The 22,597-nt window shown below is 37.1% G+C and overlaps 1 protein-coding gene across 1 annotated transcript in view; it reads left to right on the top strand.

The window, feature by feature from the left end:
• GBE1 (glucan (1,4-alpha-), branching enzyme 1) overlaps positions 1 to 12,492 on the top strand; it is a gene marked incomplete at its 5' end in the record, with an annotated part of 62,683 nt that extends 50,191 nt beyond the window's left edge. The window contains 2 exons of the mRNA XM_009073438.1: positions 2,423 to 2,535; positions 12,436 to 12,492. Coding sequence (XP_009071686.1) covers positions 2,423 to 2,535; positions 12,436 to 12,492 — 170 coding nt within the window. The remainder of the gene's footprint in view (positions 1 to 2,422; positions 2,536 to 12,435) is intronic.
• Between the last annotated feature and the right edge of the window lie 10,105 nt (positions 12,493 to 22,597).

The following is a 22,597-nucleotide window of genomic DNA, read 5'->3' on the forward strand; positions in this document are numbered from 1 at the left end:
AGTTCTATCTATACAAGAGTTCATTTGCTTTTGCTGCTTTCCTCCCCTGTATTGGGTAGGAAATTTAGTCTGAGCACCAAACTGGACAGAATTCCGGCTTTTTTTGTTCCAGTGAGAATGCAGGTTAGTATTTTCAATGCAGTGGCACTAGAACAAAAGAGACCACACTGCAAAATAAAATACTTTTATTATGTACTTAATTAAAATGCACAAGTGTTGTTTAATGTTTTAGTGAAAGTAGTGTTCAGATGACTCGATGCTCATAAGATTCTGAAATATGAAAAGTGACTCTTTTTTTAGAGCTTTTAAGTTGGAAGGCAAGTGGGCATGTTTATAAAATGTTACTTTCTCTGAGAAATACTTAATTTATGAAGATCTTAAATCTCTTTTGATCCCATTATTCAGTATCTGGTTAACAGTATTTGCATGAAATATGCTATAGATGTGTGACGACATAGTGATACTAACTTTAGTAGTGCTCTCTAGCAATACAGATATAATTATATAAATTGTTTTTAAAATAGCATAGCCATAACAATGGCATTTGCTCTAAATAGTTTTAAGGGAATCATTAAATATATCAGGGCTTTCAGCAGCATTGATAAATTATTAAATTTAATGTATAGTGTAGATCACAGAAGCAAGGAGTGAAATGCTTGTGGGAGACATTGTTCTGCTGTGTAGTAAAATGTGCAGTGGAATAGTAGCAGACATTGTTGATGCTGAAAGGATACTGAAAAGAGTGGCTAGATGTAGTTTATGGTTTTGTATGTTGTACATAACTACAAATGAATGGTAATTCGAATGTGTTTATAAAATAAAAGGGAAGAGGTGTGTATACAGTGCACATAAAAGCTATTGAGGACTAATGCTGACAAAAGTGTAATTTCCGTAATCTTTTTCATAAGAAAAGGTAACAGACGTAACGATTTTTCCAAAAAATGTGGATATCTTTGGGCACCTACCCTGTAGAACTCAGCAATCAACTTGGCAGTTTTGATCTTTTCTCTTATTTTGCTGCACAAACTTGTGGTGAAGAGATTAGTTACCATTAGTGATTTGGTAGCTAATTGACAGTTTTGCTTTTTTCCTCGTATGCATCCTTTTTTTTTCTTTGCCTTCTGTCAGCAAAACCCATGCAATCTTCTATACTGAAATGTCTCAGAGTAAAGTTGAAGTTACTTATGTTTTGTCATGCTTCAGTCTTCCTTGTCACTAGAGATTTAAATCATAAGGCTGGTGGTTGGGAAACTCATCTGATAAGAGAGTTGTGTAACAAGACTTGAAAACAGTTCTGTTAATATCACAATCCTTAGATTTTTGAGCAGGCCTATTTTCAAAAGGTTGAGCAAACACAGAAGCCCAAAAGCAGTTTAAGAATCACTGACTTTTTTGTAAGAGTGTTGCTTGACTCATCCCTAATCCTATTAAATACAAGCTCTAGCAAAATAAGATTCTTCCATGGCTTAGAATTGAGGAAGCAGATTGTGGATTATAGAGCACTGTTACTTCCATCTCTGTTTTGGGTGTTGGGTAGTGGAGGGTTTCTTTCTGTTGTAACTTCAGGAGAGAAAATGACATTTTAATTACGTACATTAAATAAATTAAAAGGGACTGATAATTATAAAATTAACTTACTCTATTTGTTGTTGTCCCAAATAAGAAAAAATTGACTTTTGAATACGATTAGCTCTATATTTCCCCATATTTTTTCTTACATTTTCTGATTTTATTTTTTGAACTTTTTTTCTAAATCTGTTTGAATCCCTTTAAGTATCTGTACAGGTATTCCAACTAGTTGCACTTTGTTAAATAATTCACCCCATTTAACAACTGCAGTCAGAATGTTTGTCTCTTAAAAAGTCTCTTATTAAATATATTCTTTTTGTTCCTTTGTGCTATAATAATTCAAACTCTTTTCCAGAAATCTCTCAAAGGAGTTGTGGGATTTTCTTCTCTAAAATGATATGCTTTTCTCATTAACACTTGATCAGATTCTGACAGACTGTAAAATAATGCTAAATGTCAATTGATTTTGACAGTCACAATTATGTTACTTCTTAGATGCAATTCAAATGCATCATTTTGTTTAGGGGTACATTTTTAGTCTAGTTCATCGCTGAAGGTGCTGTGCATATCTGCTGTAATGCTATAAACTTAACCATTCATGCCAAATTGCAGAAGAGACTAGAAAGTACTTTCTTTAATAGAAGTCACTATGCTAAAATTAAATTTTCAAGACAAAATGTCCCACAGCTTCTATATGTTCTGTATGGTTTTCCACTCTTAAGTTTTCTGTTATTGTGTTTGCTTTATATTTATTAGCATCCTGCAGTTACCACGGTTCTAGATTTTTTGCTTTGATTTCTTTCCCATTTAAGAGTTATTTGGCATAGTTCCTTAACAGTTGTTTTTAAGTATAAAATTCTTCTCGATTCTGATGCTGGAGAATATGGAGGGCATCAAAGGCTGGACCACAATACCGAGTACTTCTCTCAAGAATATCCTCACAATTGTCGACCTAATTCACTTATGGTAAGATTTTATTTTCTATTTTTTAGTTCTACTTTCATCTGTGAAAGTTTTGCAATTCTTTGGACTAATATGGAATCTATGCTAGTATTTTGGGGAGGTGGTAGTTTTAATTTGTTTTCTGAAATTAGCCTTTCTGTGTAAATACATTAGAGATGACAATGTTATGATTTCATTATAACCAATAATTTTAACAGATTTTTCTTTTTCAACATTAGCATTAAATTTCCATGTGCTCTTGCAGTGTCTAGCATAGTGTTCCCTGCCAACATGCATGAAAACCTACTAATGTGCTTTTGAGTTGCCATTTTTAATATTATAACTTGCTTTATTTTCATGCCTGAGAAACTCCATCTTCATGCTTGCTTTGTGATTTAAAGCTCTTTATAAACTAAATCTTGCATTGCTGTCTTAAAATCATATGCTTAATTCCACAAACACGAGTTAGAGCAAGTCATGCATTTGCCAATTGACTTTCTCCTCCTCAGTTTACAGAAAAACTTTGCAAAATGGAACAGAATATCTCTGTTCACATCAAGAATTTCCAGTCCTAAACTGGTATGAATAATGGATAAAGACTTTCTCACAAACTGCTTCAGATGAAGTAGGAGGCATATCCTTGCATACAATTTCTGTTAGCTGAGATGGTCACTAATAAAATTCTACCTTTATTAATTACTCCTGAAATCAGAATCACCACAATTAATGATTTTAACATGTCATTTTCCCCATTCTTTATATATATAGGTATACATGTATGCACTTATTTTCCATTCTTTATATATATATTCACATGTGTATGTGTTCACAAGCACAACAGAGTAAGATTCAAAAAGGCTGTGAATTAAGGCAAGAGTTTACTGAAGAAGTTCTGAAAATGCTGATTTCACTGAGTAGATTTTCATATTTAAAACATATATGTGGGTGAAGGGATGTGTGTCTCTATGCATAGGTATGTTGATAAACACCTGTAAATAAGTTGCACTCTAATCTTAACAGCCTCCAAATATGGAGTATCTGCACTGATTTGTGTGGACCACCTCTCTTCCATGACAGAATGGAGACGTGAATTTCTAGTGTCACATCTTAACATCTCTCATGAGATTTAAACTCCAGAGAATTATTGTCCCTTTTAATGTCTTTCATTTGTTGTATGCAGAGTATTGGCCTTTCTTTTATTTGCTTGATTTAAAAGAGTTGAAAGAATTCTTGTGTTTTCATTGTGCTTGATGTAAAGGATCTTGGGAACATATTTTGGGTGGGGTTTTTTTTTATAAAGTGTCTGCATGTGACAATGCCCTCGCAGTGTGGGTAAGTATTAGTGCTAATTTGCACACAAAGAAACTGAAGGTCTAAGATTTCATGTCTGAAGGTTATGTGGCAAATTAATGCTTCCAGAGTTCTTGCTTCATGTGTCCAATTCAAATAACTTGCTTTGGTGACTGGAGAGCATCCTAATTATCTACCACTAACTTAAATTTCGCAAGCCAATTAACTGTAATTTGGAATGTGTATTTCACATTTAGATTATAAGATGGTGAGTGCAAGTCATTCAAGATAGGAAAAAAAAGTGACAAAATGTGAAGATGCAATTTTTAGGAGCATGTGGACGATAAGGCATGTGACAAACAAAGCAACAAATGCATTTTGGCAGCATAAGCTGTGGCATGGCAATGGTCAGAAAGAAACCCAGCAGTATGGGTCATGTAAACTTTCTCTTATGTCCTTCAGCAATCCAATTCACAGACCACCTGCAGCCAACCCCTGAGAAGTTGCCACAAGTACCACGTAAAGGTAAAATACTAGCAAAAGGACACTGAGTAAAAGTAATCAAGGAAAAAAAATCTGGAAAACCTGACTAAATTCAGCAAGATAGATCTCCAAGGAAGAAAGAACAAAAGTTACAGTAAATGCCTCCAGCTGCTATTTTGCAGTAAAACAGAGATGTTGTATTTTAAATAGCAATTTACATCAAGTTTCTAGGTAATTTGTCCTGCTTAGGAGTTGCTTTAGTCTTAATTGCAGTTTCAAAAATCCAAGTCAGTCTTCCCCTTGAATTACTTTTCAAAAAACATATGATGCCACCCCATTAAACTCATAAAAGTACTTTTCCTGCTGTTTTAACAATTGTTTTATTATCTTTACATAATGCATTTGACTTGTTTATTATTTCAAAAATTTTAGTTCTTCAACCACAAACTTGAAAGAAGTAATTTTTTAATGAAAGATGCACCTCCCTTACGGTGTGTTAAGTAAACATTGTCAGCAAAACATGCCCGGAGGGTTGTGACAGAATGAAATCACATGCAATAATTCTGCTTCTCAAGTCAAGCTTAAAAAGCACACAAATATATTACAAATACAGAAGATTATATGTGACATGATTCACTGTAGAAGCATCACCTAATAAAAGAAATACTCAAAGTGACATAGCAAAATGAGAAGAAGGGAGATACAAAATTTCTGGAGCAAAGAACCCTGGATGAAGAGGAAGTTTGTAAGCACTGCTAGGCATTCCACTGTACATTTTTCAGGTTTGTTTAGTAAAGATGTAGAGGACAGATTTCAGAATAATCAGACACACCTTGAAAACGCCAAAGAAAAATACGCAAAAATGTCCTTTGTAATATGGATTATTTAATTAATTATTACACTCTAATTTTTTCCATTTCACTGCTTGTTCTATTCTGATTGTTAACAAATATATGAAATGTGCATAACTTTCCATGTAATCAAACATTCTAATAACAAGTTGTGAACCATGCTGCCACTGTAAGTATAGACTCTTTGTACTGCAGCTTTATTTCTGTTTACATCTTCACTGTGGTGTTCTTCTAATAGTCTTCTTGGGGGTATGTTTTGTAAAAGATGTGTGTTTTTCAATGCTTCTACAAACTTTTAGTTTTGCTTCTATCTTATCTCTTTGCTAGATGTAAATTAAGTGTTGCACACACATTTCAGCTCATCAGATTCTAGTGCCCCTTTGGGAATGAAGTCATTTGTTGATACCTTGGGATTTGTAGTTGGATGTGAAACTTAGATTTGGGGCAAAGGGAAGACAAAGAATAATTTTATAATAACACATCATTCAAAATGTTTTTTTCAGTATTTTCTAAAGTATCTGACTTGAATGAGTTTTGCCATTAAAACAACCCTAGATATCAATGTGTGTTCTATCACTTTAATATTTTTGTACCACAACAAAAGTTAGGATTTATAACAAAATGGTGGGGTTTCATGCTTTCCTACTCCGTTTACCAAAAGAACTGACCAATAACCAGGCTCAATGGACTATTGCGGAGTATATTTTTTAATTGGAAAAGTATAGTACCAAAAGAACTGAGCAATAAGCAGGCTCAATGGACTATTGCAGAGTATATTTTTTAATTGGAAAAGTATATAGTTTATTGAGAAATATAGTTATTTATTATATATCAGCCTTTATGGATTTACTTTTTCTGTAGTTTATTCCAATTAATTAAAAAAATAAGATAAATGCCAAAGTATTCCTTTTCCCCCGTCCCCAGTGCTATCTTTTTTCTGATTCTCTATTTTTGGCATCCACTGATAGATCTTTTCACATTAAATGAAATTGAAATTATATAGTTTATTTTAAGAATATCCTTATTACAGGGTTGGGTTTTAACCTTGACCTTAATGTATACTATTCAATGTCAAAGTGCAACTTCCTGCTTCCTTGAGTCTATTGACAAATTAAAATACCCACATAGATTGAAATGATCTAAAAGCTTTTAGTGACCTTAGCTTTGAAAATACTCATTTGAATAACTTTCATGGTAAGGATTTTTGTATTGAATTTTAAGGGACTGATGTAATCTTTAACTGTTTTCTCCCCTGACAGGCACAGATATACAGATTAAATGAAAGAACGTTTGTACTTAGGAAATTAACTCTTCTAACTAGGGGAATCAATAAGACTTTAATACCCACAACGTCTTTTGATATCTTTACCTCGGGATGATCAAGACTTATAAATTCATTTGCTCATCTTCACTGATCATTTGACTTCTTAAATCCACCAGCCAAATATAATGATCCAAAGTTATTCTGTTAGTAATGTTTTTCAGTCTACTTGTTTCTCAGGGGTTTTAGTTGTCTTTTTGAAAGTACTTTTTATTGACCTGAAAAAAGAGTGCAGAAGATAATAGAGGAGAAATTTTGAAATACAGCCTATGCAGTATACAGATTTCTTTTGCATAAATGAAGCAAGACAGTCTGAGAAATTATTTTCTGCATATTCATGCTGTACAGCTGTAAATTGAAAACCAAAGTGGAAGGCAGAACTTCACATTATTTTAAGCATACCTTCTTTGTCATGTGCAATATCTAGCAAAGTGAAAACCAAAATGTCTGAGGTTTTGTATAATAAATTATAGTTAGAAAAGCTATCATCTATTTTATTCATTGATGGTTAATTATATTCTCAGAATAATGTCAGTGTCTGACAATTAATAGTGATACAGAGACATGAGATTGTCTGAAGCCCTCGTTTTAATTAAAAGTTTGGGATAATGTTGGCAGAGACTCTTCTGACATTGCCTTCTGCATCTACCAGCTGCAATATGTGCTATCGAATATTTTTTTGCAGTGCCTGATCTAGCTCTGAGTTCTAGTAATTCTCCCATCTGTTACAAAATGACCTTGAAATGATTTTTAGGGCTTGGTGTTTTCCAACCCTGAAAGTAGGAGGAAGAGTAGTTCATTGCAGTTCCAGCCAATTTCAGTTGTGCTTGCACCTGGTACTGAATTAGTCTGACAGATCTGAAAGTAGCAGTTGTCATTTGCAGAACCTCTTGCTTGTGGGTGTTTAGATATATTTGGAGATTGCTGTGTATTTTAGTCCTCTTCCTAAAATATGTGAGGTGAGATTTCTACTTATAGTTGCTGCTGTTTGCAAGTGCTTCATACATGTGGTGTTCCTTAGCTTTTCTAATCTCTCATTTCTTTAAATTATCTGAATATTCACAGAAAAAAAAAGTATAAGGAATAAGCATTTGGCTGAAAAGCGTCTTCCATTCCTGGCCAGTAGTACTACCCGTTGTTTTTAACCTGTTTGTGAGAGCCATCATGAATAGACTATGATCTTGCTAGAATCCCATCTATGTTGGTGGAAAGGAGATTGATTATAAAAATATCTGGTTTTTTGATCTCTGTATTAGAGTGGTTACACTATTTTAGTGCCAGAAGCCTTGATCTGTGTGGGGTTTGCCTAGTTTCAGACAGAGCAACTGCCTTGTAGTATAAATGGACACGCAGTATAAAAAGGTCAGAGGTGATGGCAAAAAGCATTTTGTGTTTGAATTATAAACAAGATTCCTGTCCTCCATCATCCTCTCTGTTAGCACACCTGCTGGTGAAGTTAACAGAAGTGACTTTACTTCATTCCTGACAAATACTCCACTGAGAATAAAAAGACTTTCAATTTCAGTATTTGACTAAACTTTGGAATGTTAACTTTGTCAAAAACTTTACAGCTGAGTCATCCTAACTGTCCCAAACAGATCTGGTGTTTTCCGATCCCCATATTCCACTCCCCAATCAGAGAAGTCCTCATGAGTCTTACTCTGTGTGTTTTTAAATGTTTTCATGGCTTCCTAAAATAGTGGAGTTTGTGTGACATCTTAGAGGACCTGAGGTAGTAAGTAAGCAATTGATATAGAAAGCACAGGGCCATTCATTGTGTTGTTGGGCCTGAAGTTATATCAGGAGAGGTTCAGGTTAGATATGAGAAAAAGGTTCTTCACCCAGAGGGTGTTTGAGCACTGAAACAGACTCCTCAGGGCAGTGGTCACAGCACCAAGCCTGACAGAGTTCAAGAAGCATTTGGACAATGCTCTCAGGCACATGGTATTGTTCTTGGGGCTGTCCTGTGCAGGGCCAAGAGTTGGACTTGATGATCCTTGTGGATCTCTTCCAGCTCCAAATATTCTGTGATTCTGTGCATTCTCTGACATATCTAAAGCTCTGAGTAACCTGATCTGACCTGAGAGCTGACCCAGCTTTCAGCAGGGAGTTTGGGCCTCCTGAGGCCCTTTCCCACATAGATGAGCCTGTTGGGGAGGAAAGAGCTGGGAAGGTCGTTCCAGATGAACGGAAAGCTTGAAACAGAATAGAGATGCTGAGGATGATTTAATTGAATGACAGTCAAGACATGGGTTAGCTATGAATGCATTCTCTTTAGCATTCTGTTCTTTGCGCTTTCACATCTGTTTGTGTTCACCAAATGAGGCTTGTGAAATGGTGAAAGAGACAGGAATGGGATAGAAATTGTGATCAGAAAAAACAGGTTTGAAGAGTAGAGATCAATAGAACTGAAGCTGGTAATTTGAAGTATATAATTTTGCAACAGTATATGAAGGAATGCATTTCTGATATAGTCTTCCTAGTGTACAGAAAAAGTCAAAAATTAAATCTGTGTAAGGTATTTTGCTGATGAATACCTAGGTTTCCTATAATGGTTTTCATCGGGACACCTCTATGTACTTATCTATTTATATAAATAGATATATATATCAGGCCATGTACAAGCTATACACATAAACTAGCTAGAGGTAATGAAGAAAGGCAAGAAGGTGATTCTACAGGTAGTAGGAAAAGCAGCTTAATTAATACATGCAAGTCCCTTGACAAAGGAAGAGTTAAAACTATGACATTATGGACAGTACAGAAGCATTCAATGCCTTTTTTTTTTTTTTTTTTTTTTGCTCGGACTCTAAGGGCAAAGCCTGCTTTCAGACCCTCTCCTGTGACAGTGCACCACTGAAAATAAAGTAGCAGAGCAATAGTTTAGGGACATCTTAGAGATGCTGTTTGTAAATGGGATAAATCCAGAGGCTTGAAAGTATTTCAGTGATGTGATTGCAAGGTGCAAGGCTGCTGACTGTATGTGTGAAAAATCATAGTGGTCAAGGAAAATTTATGACAACTGAACAAAGGCTGTAGTAGATGTGAAAAGGAAAGCTGACATGTCTGTAGGGCAGTCAGCCTCTCCCTTCAGTGCCTTGAGAAGTCTTCTTCCTCTTGGAATCTGTATCCAAGCAAGTGGGGTCTATAAGATTTAGCAAAGGCAGAATGCATGTTCAGCCTGATTGCTTTCTGTGCACAAGGTTGCTCCAGTCAATGCATTAAACCTTTCAGCTTTGCCTCCTACAGCATTCTTGCCCAGGAGCTGAGGACATACAGGCTGGATAAGATGGTTGTTGGGTGGGTTAAAAACTGGCTGGGCTGCTGTAGTTTTGGCTGTCAGAAGCTTAGTGTCCAGCTGTTGACTGGTATCAAGGAAAATATTTTAGGAATTGCTGAGAGGACTGATGCTGTTTGGAGTCTTAAGCAGTGACCAGCATGATGAGACGCAGCACACCTTCAGCACGTTTGTAGATGACACTGATTTAGAGTGAATAGTTGATCAATTGTATGCTTGAGGTCCAATCCAGACATCTTTTTTTAATTGTATCGCTTAATGGCAAATTGCAGCATATGCTTGGAGCACAGTCTACTCATTACATGTCAGTACACTTAGGAAAAGGACAGAGAAAATAATTTTAAATTAATGGGGATATGTTACTACAAGAGTGGATGTTCATTTGAGAGGTCTGGAGGAAAAGGGTTAATACCGGAGTGAAAAGGCTGAGGAAGTTCTGGGATTCAGGGTGTCAGAAGGGAAAGAAATGGAGGTGAAAATCTGGGATGAAAAGGCTGAAAACCCTGCTGGGATCCTGGGCAGATAATCTTCCATATTTCACCTTACCTCAGAAAAGGCAAGGAATCTTTCTAGCCTCATTGGTCACACTTTTTTCCCCCAGTCCATCACACAAATATTCTATCTATTTAAACAAATAATAAAGCCAGAGCACATACACTGTTGCATTTCTGGAAATACTATTGGACTGGGGGGAAGGAATAATACCTATATATTTGTAACAAGAATTGCCTAATAATTGTGTAGTATTCTTCCTTTTAAAAAGATTGTACAGCACTGGAATGAATAATTAATCATCTTATTTGTAATTTTTAATATGTTTAATCAATAATTTATATGTATTCATTGTTCATGCCCTAATTATTGGCTTTGCCAGTTTATTTAAGCCTTAGAGGTAGTTACATTGACCAATGAAATAAAATTAGGAGATAGTGCTGTATGTTAAGGTTTGGAGGTAGTGCCATCTGTGGGTGTTCTAAGATTTACCAGGAAATCCACCAAGACAACAGCAACAACAAAAAACCAACACTAAAATGCATGTTTAATTTGCCTAGCTAAGGAAAACACATCTGCCTAAAGTAATACGCTGGCAGATACATCTCTTCATGGCAAACAGAAAATGTATCTGTCATTAGTCTAAATAAAATCATCTGCACAAGTTCTGAAATTTTGCTTAAAATCAGCTTTAAAATGTTGGTTGGCAATGAAGTGGTCAAAGTAGGATGCTTCCACACTGCTCTCAGATTCTCAGCTGACGTAAATTGACTTTAAAGGAACTGGGCTAATTTACTCCCCCTAGGATCTGCCATATTATTGACCAGAATATAATTGACAGTTGCTGTGTCCTGTATTAGTGCTAATTTTTATTCCCTTAACTGAAGTAACATTTTACAAATTCTTCCTTAGAATCTAACTTCACTTTGTTCCTTCTCCCCCACACTTCATCATCCAAACCCAGAGTGCTGAATTTCTCAATACACAATTTCAAAATCTCTCCTTTATCTATATGTTTTGAGGTAGTTGACTTCATTAAGTATTTCTACTCCTGCACAGATTCATAGAAGCTATTTATCACTGAAACCTTAGGGGAAATCACTATGATCACTGCCTTTCAAGAAGCTTTGGACATAGCACTGTCTGGTTCAATGAAGATCAGCTGTTCTTGTCTTTTTCTCCTTTTCCTAAGGCTTTTTGCTTTATTGCTTTATTCTGTTTTGAAAACAATGAAAGCCTTTCATGCCATCAGACTCTATTTAGGAGATAACATAGTTGAAATTACAGAATATTAGACATTCCACAGGGATGAAAGATAGTCTAAAAGAGGATGTTGTCAGAATGAAGCCCAAAATCTTCAATCTTGTGTTACCTTTTATAATTGCATTTTTATTGACTTGTTCAGAAAACGCATTCATAGACTTGACAACTGATGGAGTACCATATATCAAGGTAATTGGTAGATAGTACATATCAGTCTTGTTTTCAGATTGTGACTCTACTCTGCTTGGAAGGAATGTCATGTAAAATATATTGCCACAAGTTCTTTTGTGATCAATGAGGAGTCTTTTGATTATGTGTGTTTGGGTTTTTCACGGCAGTCATGAAAAAAGGGGTAAGAAAAATGCAATATAAATGGTTAATTTTGATTGTCTGGTTTTAAGAGTGTTTTATTGCTCAGACAGTGAAATTTCATAGGTGTCAAGAGTGAGAAGAGTATACTGCCATGTCATGTTGCTGGTATTTACCTGTATGAAATGACATCACAGGCCTTGGGGCAATTTTCATTCACAGCAGAAGAGTGTTGTCATTTGTCATTGTATGGTCTAGTGACCTAGATGTCCTCAGGCTTTTGAAACTGGTCATTGTAAGTCATATGAGGCCCTCTACTGGTAGCCACCTAAAATAGAAGGAGATTTAAACAAAATAAATAGAAAATAGATTAGAAAAGAGATTGCAGTCAAGTTGCCTTTGAAAATTTTAAATTATTTTGTGTAATTCAAATGCTTGAGACTAAGCAATCAATAATCAGTCTTTAAATGTAATAATTATGTCCCATGACACTGCACAAATTACATTTTTAACAGATAAAATATGGGGGTTTTCACATACTGCTATTTAGAAGTTGTATCCTGCAAGGTTGGTGGGCTTTTTTCAACTGTTCTTGTTCTTGTCATATTTTTTCCTAGGTGTACATTCCAAGCAGAGTGGCTATTGTGCTTCAGAATATGGATGTCCCAAAATGAAGTTCTCTGTAACTATCACTGAAGAAGCAAGTCATAGAAGAAGTGTTGAAACACTGTACTAGTACTAAGTATAACAAAATTTGCTCTAAGGAGGCTTTCTGAAACTGAATATAGTAATATTAGGTGTTTAAAATTTAGGATTAATATTCACATATAATTGCAGAGCTCTTGACTGCTAGACCCTCCTTTGAGGAAACCTTATCAAAAGGCAGAAAGGAAAACGTTGGGTTTGTAGTTCTAGTAGTACAAAATTACACTTAAGATGTTGCAAAGCAGCAGGCATTCTCGATTAAATTGTTGTTTACAGAATTTTATCAGGAATAATAAGAGTGATCCTGCTCCAAAGCTTGTAATTTCTTGTAATCCTCATTTTGATAGTGAATTCAAATGTTCATTATATATTAATGCTTCTTACTAAAAGTAAGTAGTTTGCTTAAATAAAACAGAAGTTTTTGGCTAAAAGGCAGCCTTAACGGTTTCTGGGACCTAATTTGAGGCTCCTCTTCTTCAATGAAATCCAACATGGAATTAGAAATGTTTATCAAAATGGATGAGAAGGTCCTCTGAGAGTATTGTGCTTCGACATTTTTTATTTAATCAAAATTGCACAAAACTGCTGAACAGCAGAACGAGCAGGCCGATTGACTGGTGACCTGCTGATGCTATTGTGTGTGTGGCTTATTTGCTCCCAATCAAATCACTTAGTCTGTGCATCTCACTTGCTACAGCTGGACAAAAATGACACAAGTGTTTTATTTAGATCACTAAAATGTTCAGTGAGAAGTGTGTTTTGTTCTTGCTGCAATGATACCACACTGGAAGATGTGCTTAAAATGTAGTACTTCCAGTTGCATTTTTTGCTAATGTCAGGACCTTGCAATACTGATTTCACTCATTTCCAGAAGTTTCAGCTTGGAACATGATGATGTTCTTGCACTTTTATGACTTTTGAAACATTGCTTCTCATGAAGAAGCAGTCTCAAAATACAGTGATCAAGCTAAGGTGGTTTTTTGATTAAAATTAAGATAGCTAATTCTTGGAGTGCTGCTCAGATATAATTCAAGTGAGTTCCTTCATGAGCTACATTTTTGTAAAGAGTAAGATTTTGTATATTTGACATGATGATGTTCTTGCACTTTTATGACTTTTGAAACATTGCTTCTCATGAAGAAGCAGTCTCAAAATACAGTGATCAAGCTAAGGTGGTTTTTTGATTAAAATTAAGATAGCTAATTCTTGGAGTGCTGCTCAGATATAATTCAAGTGAGTTCCTTCATGAGCTACATTTTTGTAAAGAGTAAGATTTTGTATATTTGAAAATGTATTGCAGAGTTATTCTGGAAAATTGATACCAAATTAATGAGACATGCTTTATTTTGTTCCATTTATTTAAAAACATATTTGAATTGGTTCTGAAATGAATGTCTTTTGTACAAATCTGAATTTTCTAACTTTTAAAGTAGCCAAAGAGGAAGATGTCCGTGAACATTTCCAAGTCATAATTTTACCCAGTTTCCTGTGTGAACCATTGTGTAAATTACTGAATAGTTGTGCCAACACAAAAATCTATTCACAGTTCTTGGAATGCTTACTTGTGGCTTACTTAAGCAAAATAAGGGATGGAATAATGCAGCATGATGGAAAACATTCTTTTGCAGAGTTCACACTGAAAGGACTTTGTGAACATCCCCAGTCTGATACGTTCTGTGTGACAGAGAATTTTATATTGCAGTTGAGTACCATAGGATCATGCTTCATTTTCCTCTACACTAGTTTGATCATTGTTTGGCTGTGGGCTAATAAAAGCATTCCTGTTACGCTATGACTTTAAATAAAATATACTGAACTGTTTTAGCAACTGAAACTGATTATATTTTTTTCCCAGTTTGTTTTACTGGTAGTGAAATAACGAGCAACTTCTAATACATGTTATATTTACACTGTATTGATCTAATATGTTTTATAGGGTGGTTTTTTTTTACTGGCACCAGTTCCAGGTTTCAAAATGTAATGCAAGGCAAGCGTCTGTGTCAAACCTTTTTTTCAAGAGAAGGAATAAATGTATGATGTGAAGTATAAATTGTAAAATTACATGCAAAATAAACTCTGAGGAGGAGAAAACAAATGCATATATGGTTTCACTGCTTGTATTGTAAAGTGATTGTACAGTAGTCTTAACACTGGAAGATGGATTAGATTTTGTTCCATCTTGGAATCAGGAACTTGTCTTGGTCAAAAACGCTCATGAGATTGGTAGAATATTTGGCCTTTGCACATTTTCTTTGACACAGGAATAAAAGTGAATGCAAAATTCACAAGGTGAACAGTGTAATAGTTAGGGCTTTTTTGGGGGCCACCTCTAAATTCTAATGCTGGGTGTGCTCCTTCCTGTCTTGCGAGGCTGGAAAATTTTCCCTTGCACTCTTTGGCACCACCATAGAAGTAAAGTGGTCAATGGTGATATATCCCAGGGCACAGAACTCCACAGATATTAAGACATAGCAGAAGAACTCTTTTAAAGATAAGTTCTCTTAGTGTAAAAGACTGACAAGGATTTACGTTTCAACATTTCTAAATATCGGCTTCTCTGTCACCTGAAAGAGTACTGGTAATCCTTGGTAGCTCTGGTCCCAGAAGTTGTTGCTCCATGGTCTCTCTAATAGTCAATGAAAACTCAAGTTCATCTTCACCTGCCAGTTTATTTAAAGATTCAGGCTGACCTTCCCTCCATCTTGCAATGTGTGTGCTGAATGGTCTTTGTGCTTAAGAATTCAAGTTATTCTCTAGACCAGGTGGTTATTAAGATAACAGTCTAGCATCCCTAGACTGGTGTATTCTATGAGCAGTAAATTTGATTTCCCTGCTGCTTTTTTTCTCCTCCTACAATTCAAGCCTTACTGTTCTGAGGTTTACTTCGAAGATCAAGAATGGAGTGGTTATTTGAGCTTGGTGAGTACTTCTGGAAAACAAATTTTAAGGGAAAAACTGAGCTTTCTGGTTTTTTTTTTTCCTATGAAGTTTTCCCTGCTCACTATATTCAATTTTGTAAAGAGTTTGATGGCCATGTGCTCTGAAAGATAGGAATGTGGTGTAGCTAATACTCTGCCAAAGGGAGACCAGCTGTATGAACAGCAAGGTACCAGACTAGGTAAACAATTGTATGGTACTTACAAATAGTGCAGGTGATATTTTTCTGTATTCATCTGTCAGTCACAGTTCTGCTTCAAGTTGCTTGAAACACCATTTGAAAGTAGTTTTGGTTTCCCCATTTTTTTAAGGACTCCAGGTTCTTAAGGGCCCATTAATGGTTAAAGGAAGAACTTCCTTTTTACTTAAGTCTCCCTTCTCAGAGCTTAGAAGTAACTCAGTAGTTAAGTAGTGAAGGGTGAGGGTTAACTGAATGAACAGCAGCAGGAATTATTAAATATGGACGTTCTGTTCTGGATATGTTGAGGTGTGTGATTTGTCTGTCTTCTGCTTCATAATTTAAAGTTCTAAGGAATTTAAGTATTCAGCATTTAAGTTTTATCATTGACTAATGTTTCCAGACTGGCCATGTTATCATCACTGCAGTATTGCTACAGAGATGAAGCAGTATTTAACATATTTTTATACATCATACCTTTGCCAGAATTCTGTTCTGGATATGTTGAGGTGTGTGATTTGTCTGTCTTCTGCTTCATAATTTAAAGTTCTAAGGAATTTAAGTATTCAGCATTTAAGTTTTATCATTGACTAATGTTTCCAGACTGGCCATGTTATCATCACTGCAGTATTGCTACAGAGATGAAGCAGTATTTAACATATTTTTATACATCATACCTTTGCCAGAATCTGAGTTTCATAGAAATCGGCCTATAAGTGGCACCTTCATAACAATTTATTATAAGGGTTTTTTTACCACTGAAGACTCTGCACATGTGTTTTCACACCTTGTAGTATATGGTGCAGGCTGAGAAAGCTGGGAGTGTTCAGCCTGGAGAAGAGAAGGTTGCATGGGGACCTCATAGAAGCCTTTCATTATCTGAAGGGGCCTACAGGGAATCCAGAGAGGAACACTTCATCAGGTGCTGTGCTGACAGGATAAGATGGAATGGCTTCAAACTGAAAGAGAGTAGGTTTAGATTAGATATTAGGGAGAAATTCCTTACTGTGATGGTGGTGAGGCACTGGCACAGGTTGCCCACATAAGCTGTGGATGCCCCATCCTTAGAAGTGTTCAAGGCCAGGTTAGATGGAGCCCTGAGCAACCTGGTGTCTCTGTCCATGGCAAGGGGGTTGGAACTCGATGGTCTTTAAGGAACCTGCCAACACAAGCTGGTCTATGATTCTGTGTGTTTTGAAGGGGTTGAGGGTTTAGGTTATTTGCTGTAATGGAGAACTCTCATGCCAAACTTATTTTCTATTTCTTTAGGTTTCTAGTTTATTTAGAGCTGGTTTCAAATTCTTGAGGAGAAAAACAGCATCTTTGTAAAAGTTTTGTGAGCATTTGAAAAAAACAAAAAAGGAAATCCAAAAGTTTTGGTCATGTTTGCCTTTATAGGGAGAGAAAGATTTATTTTTTCATGCAATATTTCCCTTATGTAGGCTTTTTCATTTCTGATTTATCTGAAAATAAGCTGAACTAGTAGTGATGGGCTGACATATGACTTCTCTTATTAAAAAAGAATTAGACAAGTTGTGAGGTAAAAATAACTCCAGCTGAATATGTTAAAAATATTCTGCTTATGGAAAAGTAGAGATAAAAGCTAATGGTGACTTGTTAGGTGAGACAAATTACATTTTTCATGCCTGAGTACAATATGTACCCTGTAAATATAAATAACTCTTGGATATTCATGGTAAATTAAAGCCTAAAATGAATTAGGAGAAAACATACGAACTTGTAGATATTGAAGTAATGTCTCAGCTTAGCTGATGTTTTTGCATATTAAAAAAGCTATTCAAAACACTGGAAAACAGATCTAAGTGTTTAATTGAAATAGCTCTGAGAACTGTACTATAAAGTTAAGACAAAGACAATAATTTCTCAGTATTAGGAGAATATTAAAATCGATGCAGCACTAATCATCCATGCCATTTGGCTGCAAGTTAATCTTCAGCATTGTTAAAAGCCAAGAGGGAACTCTCTCAACTTTCTTGTTTTTTCTGACTATGCCTCACAGATCACAATTTAAATGTATAGAACAAGAACGGTCTGTGATAGAATGATGTAAATTTAATGCATTAAATATTAAGTCTTTATGGCAAAGTAGGTACAGTGTATTTATGAAGTGTGTCTGCAAACTCTGAAAAAACTAACCTGTAAATACTGTAATGCTGTGGTATTATCCCTGCAGTAATTTTTTTGTTCTGCTACTTTCCAGTAGTCTGAGTCTTTTATAACAATGGAATCAACTCTGGTCTATTTTATGCTCTCTTTACTGGAGAGAGTTTGTCATGGTTTAACCCCAGCCAGCAACCAATCCTCACACACCTGCTCACTCACTCCCTCACCAGCAGGACTGGGGAGAGAATTGAAAGGGTAAAAGCTAGAAAACCCATGGGCTGAGATGAAGGCAGTCCAATAAGGAAAGCAAAAGCTGCAAACACAAACAAAGCAAACCAAGAAATTAATTCACTGCTTACTGTGGGCAGGCAGCTGTTCAGCCGTCTCTAGGAGTACAGTGCCCCATCATGTGCAGTGCTTACTTGGGAAGACAAACACTATCACTCTAAACATCTCCCCCCCCACTGCCCTTCTTCCCCCCACTTTATATGCTGAGCATGATGTCATATGGTATGGAATATCCCTTTGGTCAGTTTAGGTCACCTGTCCTGGCTGTGTCTCCTCACAATTTCCCATGCACCCCTAGCCGCCTCAACAGTGTGGTAGTACAAGAAGCAGAAAATGCCTTGGCTTTATGTAAGGTCTGCTCAGCAGTAAGAAAAACATATCTGTATTATTAACACAATGTTCAGCACAAAACTAGAATATAGCCCCATGCCAGTCACTACAAAAAAAATTACCTTTACCCCATCCAAAACCAGCACAGAGGGACTCGGGCACAAGCAGCTAGCTGTTCTGTGGTACTGGATCTGGTGGTGTGGATTTGCACCTAGAACAGTGTTCATAAAACATCAGTGTTTTGCCTGTTGCTGAATGGTGCTTGCATAATGTGAAGGAAATTGGCTGGCAAGATAAAAGTAGATGAAGTCCCATGAAGTCATTTGAAAGTCATGTGAAGTAAAATGTAGGGGATAAATCCCAACCTTCCTTAGTTGCCTTTTACAAAATACTGAGTATCTTGTGTTTCCTTGGGATCAGAGTAAGATAACTGGAGTAGGTTAGTTATTCTGCTGTTAAGGTATCACCTGTGTGAAGGATCAGATAAGATGTATTTCAGTCTATTTTATGCTAAACATTCTTGGATTTGTTCTTTTGCAGTACTAGCACACGGTTATCCCTATAGACAAGTGTAAAAATACATCTCTACTTCAACATGTAATTTCTAATGTAAAATCCTTCATAAAGGTTTATTCACTATTAAAGGGGGGAGGGTGGGGAGAAGCTTCTATCAAAAGACTCTCCTCTGGTACAGTAAAGATACAGAAAGTGAACCAAAATGAAACACTGATCTTTGGAATGTATGGAATTTTACTAATTACTTTTGTACAAAGCTCCTTTCAGGTATTGACTCTTGGTTCTGTTTGTTGGGCTTTTAATTTGTTCATAATAGTGGCATTAGACCAAATGCAACATTTTGAGTCCTTCTGTATTCTGGAACTTGTGTAACTACTACTTACAAATGTTTGAGGCAATCATAATTTTCAGTCTTCCATCATAAGTTAGAGTTAGCTTTGGTTTGGGAGTTTCTAGGGTACAGAAGAGGAGAAGCTGAAGATGTTTGGTGGTCTTGTTAAATGCCACTTAAATTTCTGCCTTTGTAATTCCAGTAGTCATTTTAACTCTTTGGCATGTTTTTGTCAGAAAACAGCTAGCCCTATCCAGCAGCAGAAAAGCACATCTTTAGACTAGCATGAGAAAGCCAATTATGTAAACACATTGTGTCCAAAACCGAAATGTATTTCTCTATTCAGGATTGTTTATCTGAAGGAGCTAGTGTTGATCACTTCATGAAATAGAGCAGAAGGGCTATATGGCATAGAAAATGGGGATTGTGCAGAAATCTATCTTCCCAAGGCAAAAAATATTCCAGTATTTCAAATACGGTAGTTTTTTCATGAAAAATCTTGGATTATGGCAAGCGAGAATTTTTATAGAAAGATATTTGTCAAAAAGCCTTCCAGAACAGTATCAAAATAAGAATATAATGCAAAATCAATGCTTACATTATATGCAAAGCATGGACAGCTCAAACGCTGTTACTGTAAGCAGCTGCATGGAGGGAGCTTTCATTAAATTAATTATGTAAGTTAATTTCTGTACAGTTCTCCTGAAAACAAGGTTGCTTCATTTTTAATAAGCTTATAAAGTGATAGGGTATTGGGTTGGCCTCCTTGGGCTTCTAAAATTCAGCTGTGTAACTTCTGCCTGATGCCTGTTGGGGAGGCTTGGCAGGCAGTGGTTTGGCAGGGCTGCAGGCCTCAGCATCTACTTTCCCAGACATGTCAAGCTGTAGTGGTGATCCTTGCACAAATGCTCATGATGCCATGTGATGAACTGGACTAGAAAACAGGTTTTGTGAAAAAGTAGCTCTCTTGAATGGCATAAGCCACCAGGATATGGGGCTCTTGCTGGAAAATGAACTCTTTACAATTGATAGGTATCTTAGTCTTCCCTGCAGCCTGTCAATGGGGGTAACTGCTGCATCCAATACATGTGTTTGTCCTGGTTGTGCTGTGTAACAGCTGGCTGTTACCCAGAACTAAGTCTTCCTTCTATTTTCCAATGACCTTCTGGATCTAAAGAACTAAGTCTTCTCTATTTTCCAATGACCTTCTGGATCTACCAGCCCCTGTTCCTCAAACTTACCAGGTAAGTTCATGGATTAACACAATGGACGCATATCCTTAATGGCCGTGAACTACTTTTTAAAAATCCCCAAGGAATAATTCAGTAATGTGATTAAATACTTTAAAACAAGTTGAACATGGTTTGCCTAACTCAGGATATCTGGTACATGAAAGGAGCAAATGTTCTGGAGTTCTGCATCTGCTGCTGCTCTCATCAGAAAATTCTTGCCTTGCACTATGTGCTTATTGCAGTAGTTGATTGTAATAGTCCCATTTAAACTTGCATGGTTGTCATGGTATAGGAGTGGTATTCCTCCATTTACTGTTTCCACTGAAACCCCCTAAACCATGATCCACTGGCTCACTCCCCCACCTCTTTCCCCTGCGGCAGGATGGAGGGAATTGGAGGCACAAAAGGTAAAGATCATGGGTTGAGATAAGAACAATTTACTAGTCACAGCAATGAAGTAAGAAAATGATCAGTAACAACTATATTAATAGCAGAGTGTACAAGACAGGCGAGCGACTCACGCGATCACTCACCACGCGGATCCCGGAGCTGCCCCAACACACACACCGCGCCAGACCGAACCTGAACTGGATCAAAGAGTACACCCTGTCCCCTCTGCATGGCCTGAGGTGTGCTGTAGAATATTGCCAGGGTCCTAGTGTGCCCTTCATGGCTGCTGCAAAAGTTAACCTTGCCCTGGCTGGAACCAGGACAGTGGTGACACACATCTGATCAGTAACTATTAATAGCAGAGTGTACAAGACAGGCGAGCGACTCACGCGATCACTCACCACGCGGATCCCGGAGCTGCCCCAACACACACACCGCGCCAGACCGAACCTGAACTGGATCAAAGAGTACACCCTGTCCCCTCTGCATGGCCTGAGGTGAGCGACTCACGCGATCACTCACCACGCGGATCCCGGAGCTGCCCCAACACACACACCGCGCCAGACCGAACCTGAACTGGATCAAAGAGTACACCCTGTCCCCTCTGCATGGCCTGAGGTGATGGGCTGGAACAAAGAGTACCCCCTGTCCCCTCTGCATGGCCTGAGGTGTGCTGTAGAATATTCCCAGGGTCCTAGTGTGCCCTTCATGGCTGCTGCAAAAGTTAACCTTGCCCTGGCTGGAACCAGGACAGTGGTGACACACATCTTGTTAAGTAAAACACTGTGCAAGGTTACTTAAACATGAAAGATAATTGCTGATTTTTCATTGGCAGTAGCTCATAGATAAGTATTCCTATGACTAGTTAAATACACTGACTTTTAGCTTTAACAGCCTTGGTGGGTTTCAAGCCATGGTATGCTTTGATGCTAGGCATAGTTTTCAACCTGTCTCATCTGCTTTTGCTTATTTTCGTAACAGACCTTGTGAATCTTCTTGTCTGTTTTGGACAATGTAAGGTGGTGTTTGGTGTGCTTTTGGTCCCTCCAGCGTCCTGCCACCTTGGAGGACTATGCCATGGTTAGCCCTATGTGCCTCTAGTTGATGAGCAGCCCATGTGTCCTTAACCCTTCCTATTTCTCTGTCTCCCACCACCCATTGAGGTGGGTATGTTGATGTGCAGGTTTTTGCAAAGGTTTGGGTCCTTCAAAAGATATTATGAAAGCCAAATCTTTCTAGTGTTTAGAGACACAGGGTACTGCAACATAAATAAATGTCTTGCCCTGTGTTTTACTTTATCCTCAAAGGTCATGAGAAGCCCAGCTTCTAACTCCTAACTTACCCAAATTTTACAGATTCAGTCACCCTAGTCTGGGGGCACATTTTCAGGGCTATTTCTGACCTGAAAGGATTGCCAATAGTGTTTCAGCCATTGCTTTCACAGCAATTACTAAGCAGCACAGATGTAAGCTGCAATCAGAGATGTGCAAATGAACCATCTTCAGCTTCTTAATTCCTCCATGACATCTGCTGAACAATGCTTGCATGTTGTGGTTTGGGAATTTTCCCCATGAGGAAAAATTATGAGTCTGAGCATGTCTTTGCATATATTTTGAAGCCGGTTTCCTTTGTATCCCATGCTGAAAAGCTGGTATGTGACAGATGACTTGCTCAGAATTTGAGAGAATCGCTCCACAACTCACCAGGTACAGCCTATTGCACTGGGGGAAGCCAAAGTATGAAGAGAT

This window comes from Acanthisitta chloris, unplaced genomic scaffold, assembly GCF_000695815.1.
Source record: "Acanthisitta chloris isolate BGI_N310 unplaced genomic scaffold, ASM69581v1 scaffold6774, whole genome shotgun sequence".
NCBI classification, from domain to species: domain Eukaryota; kingdom Metazoa; phylum Chordata; class Aves; order Passeriformes; family Acanthisittidae; genus Acanthisitta; species Acanthisitta chloris.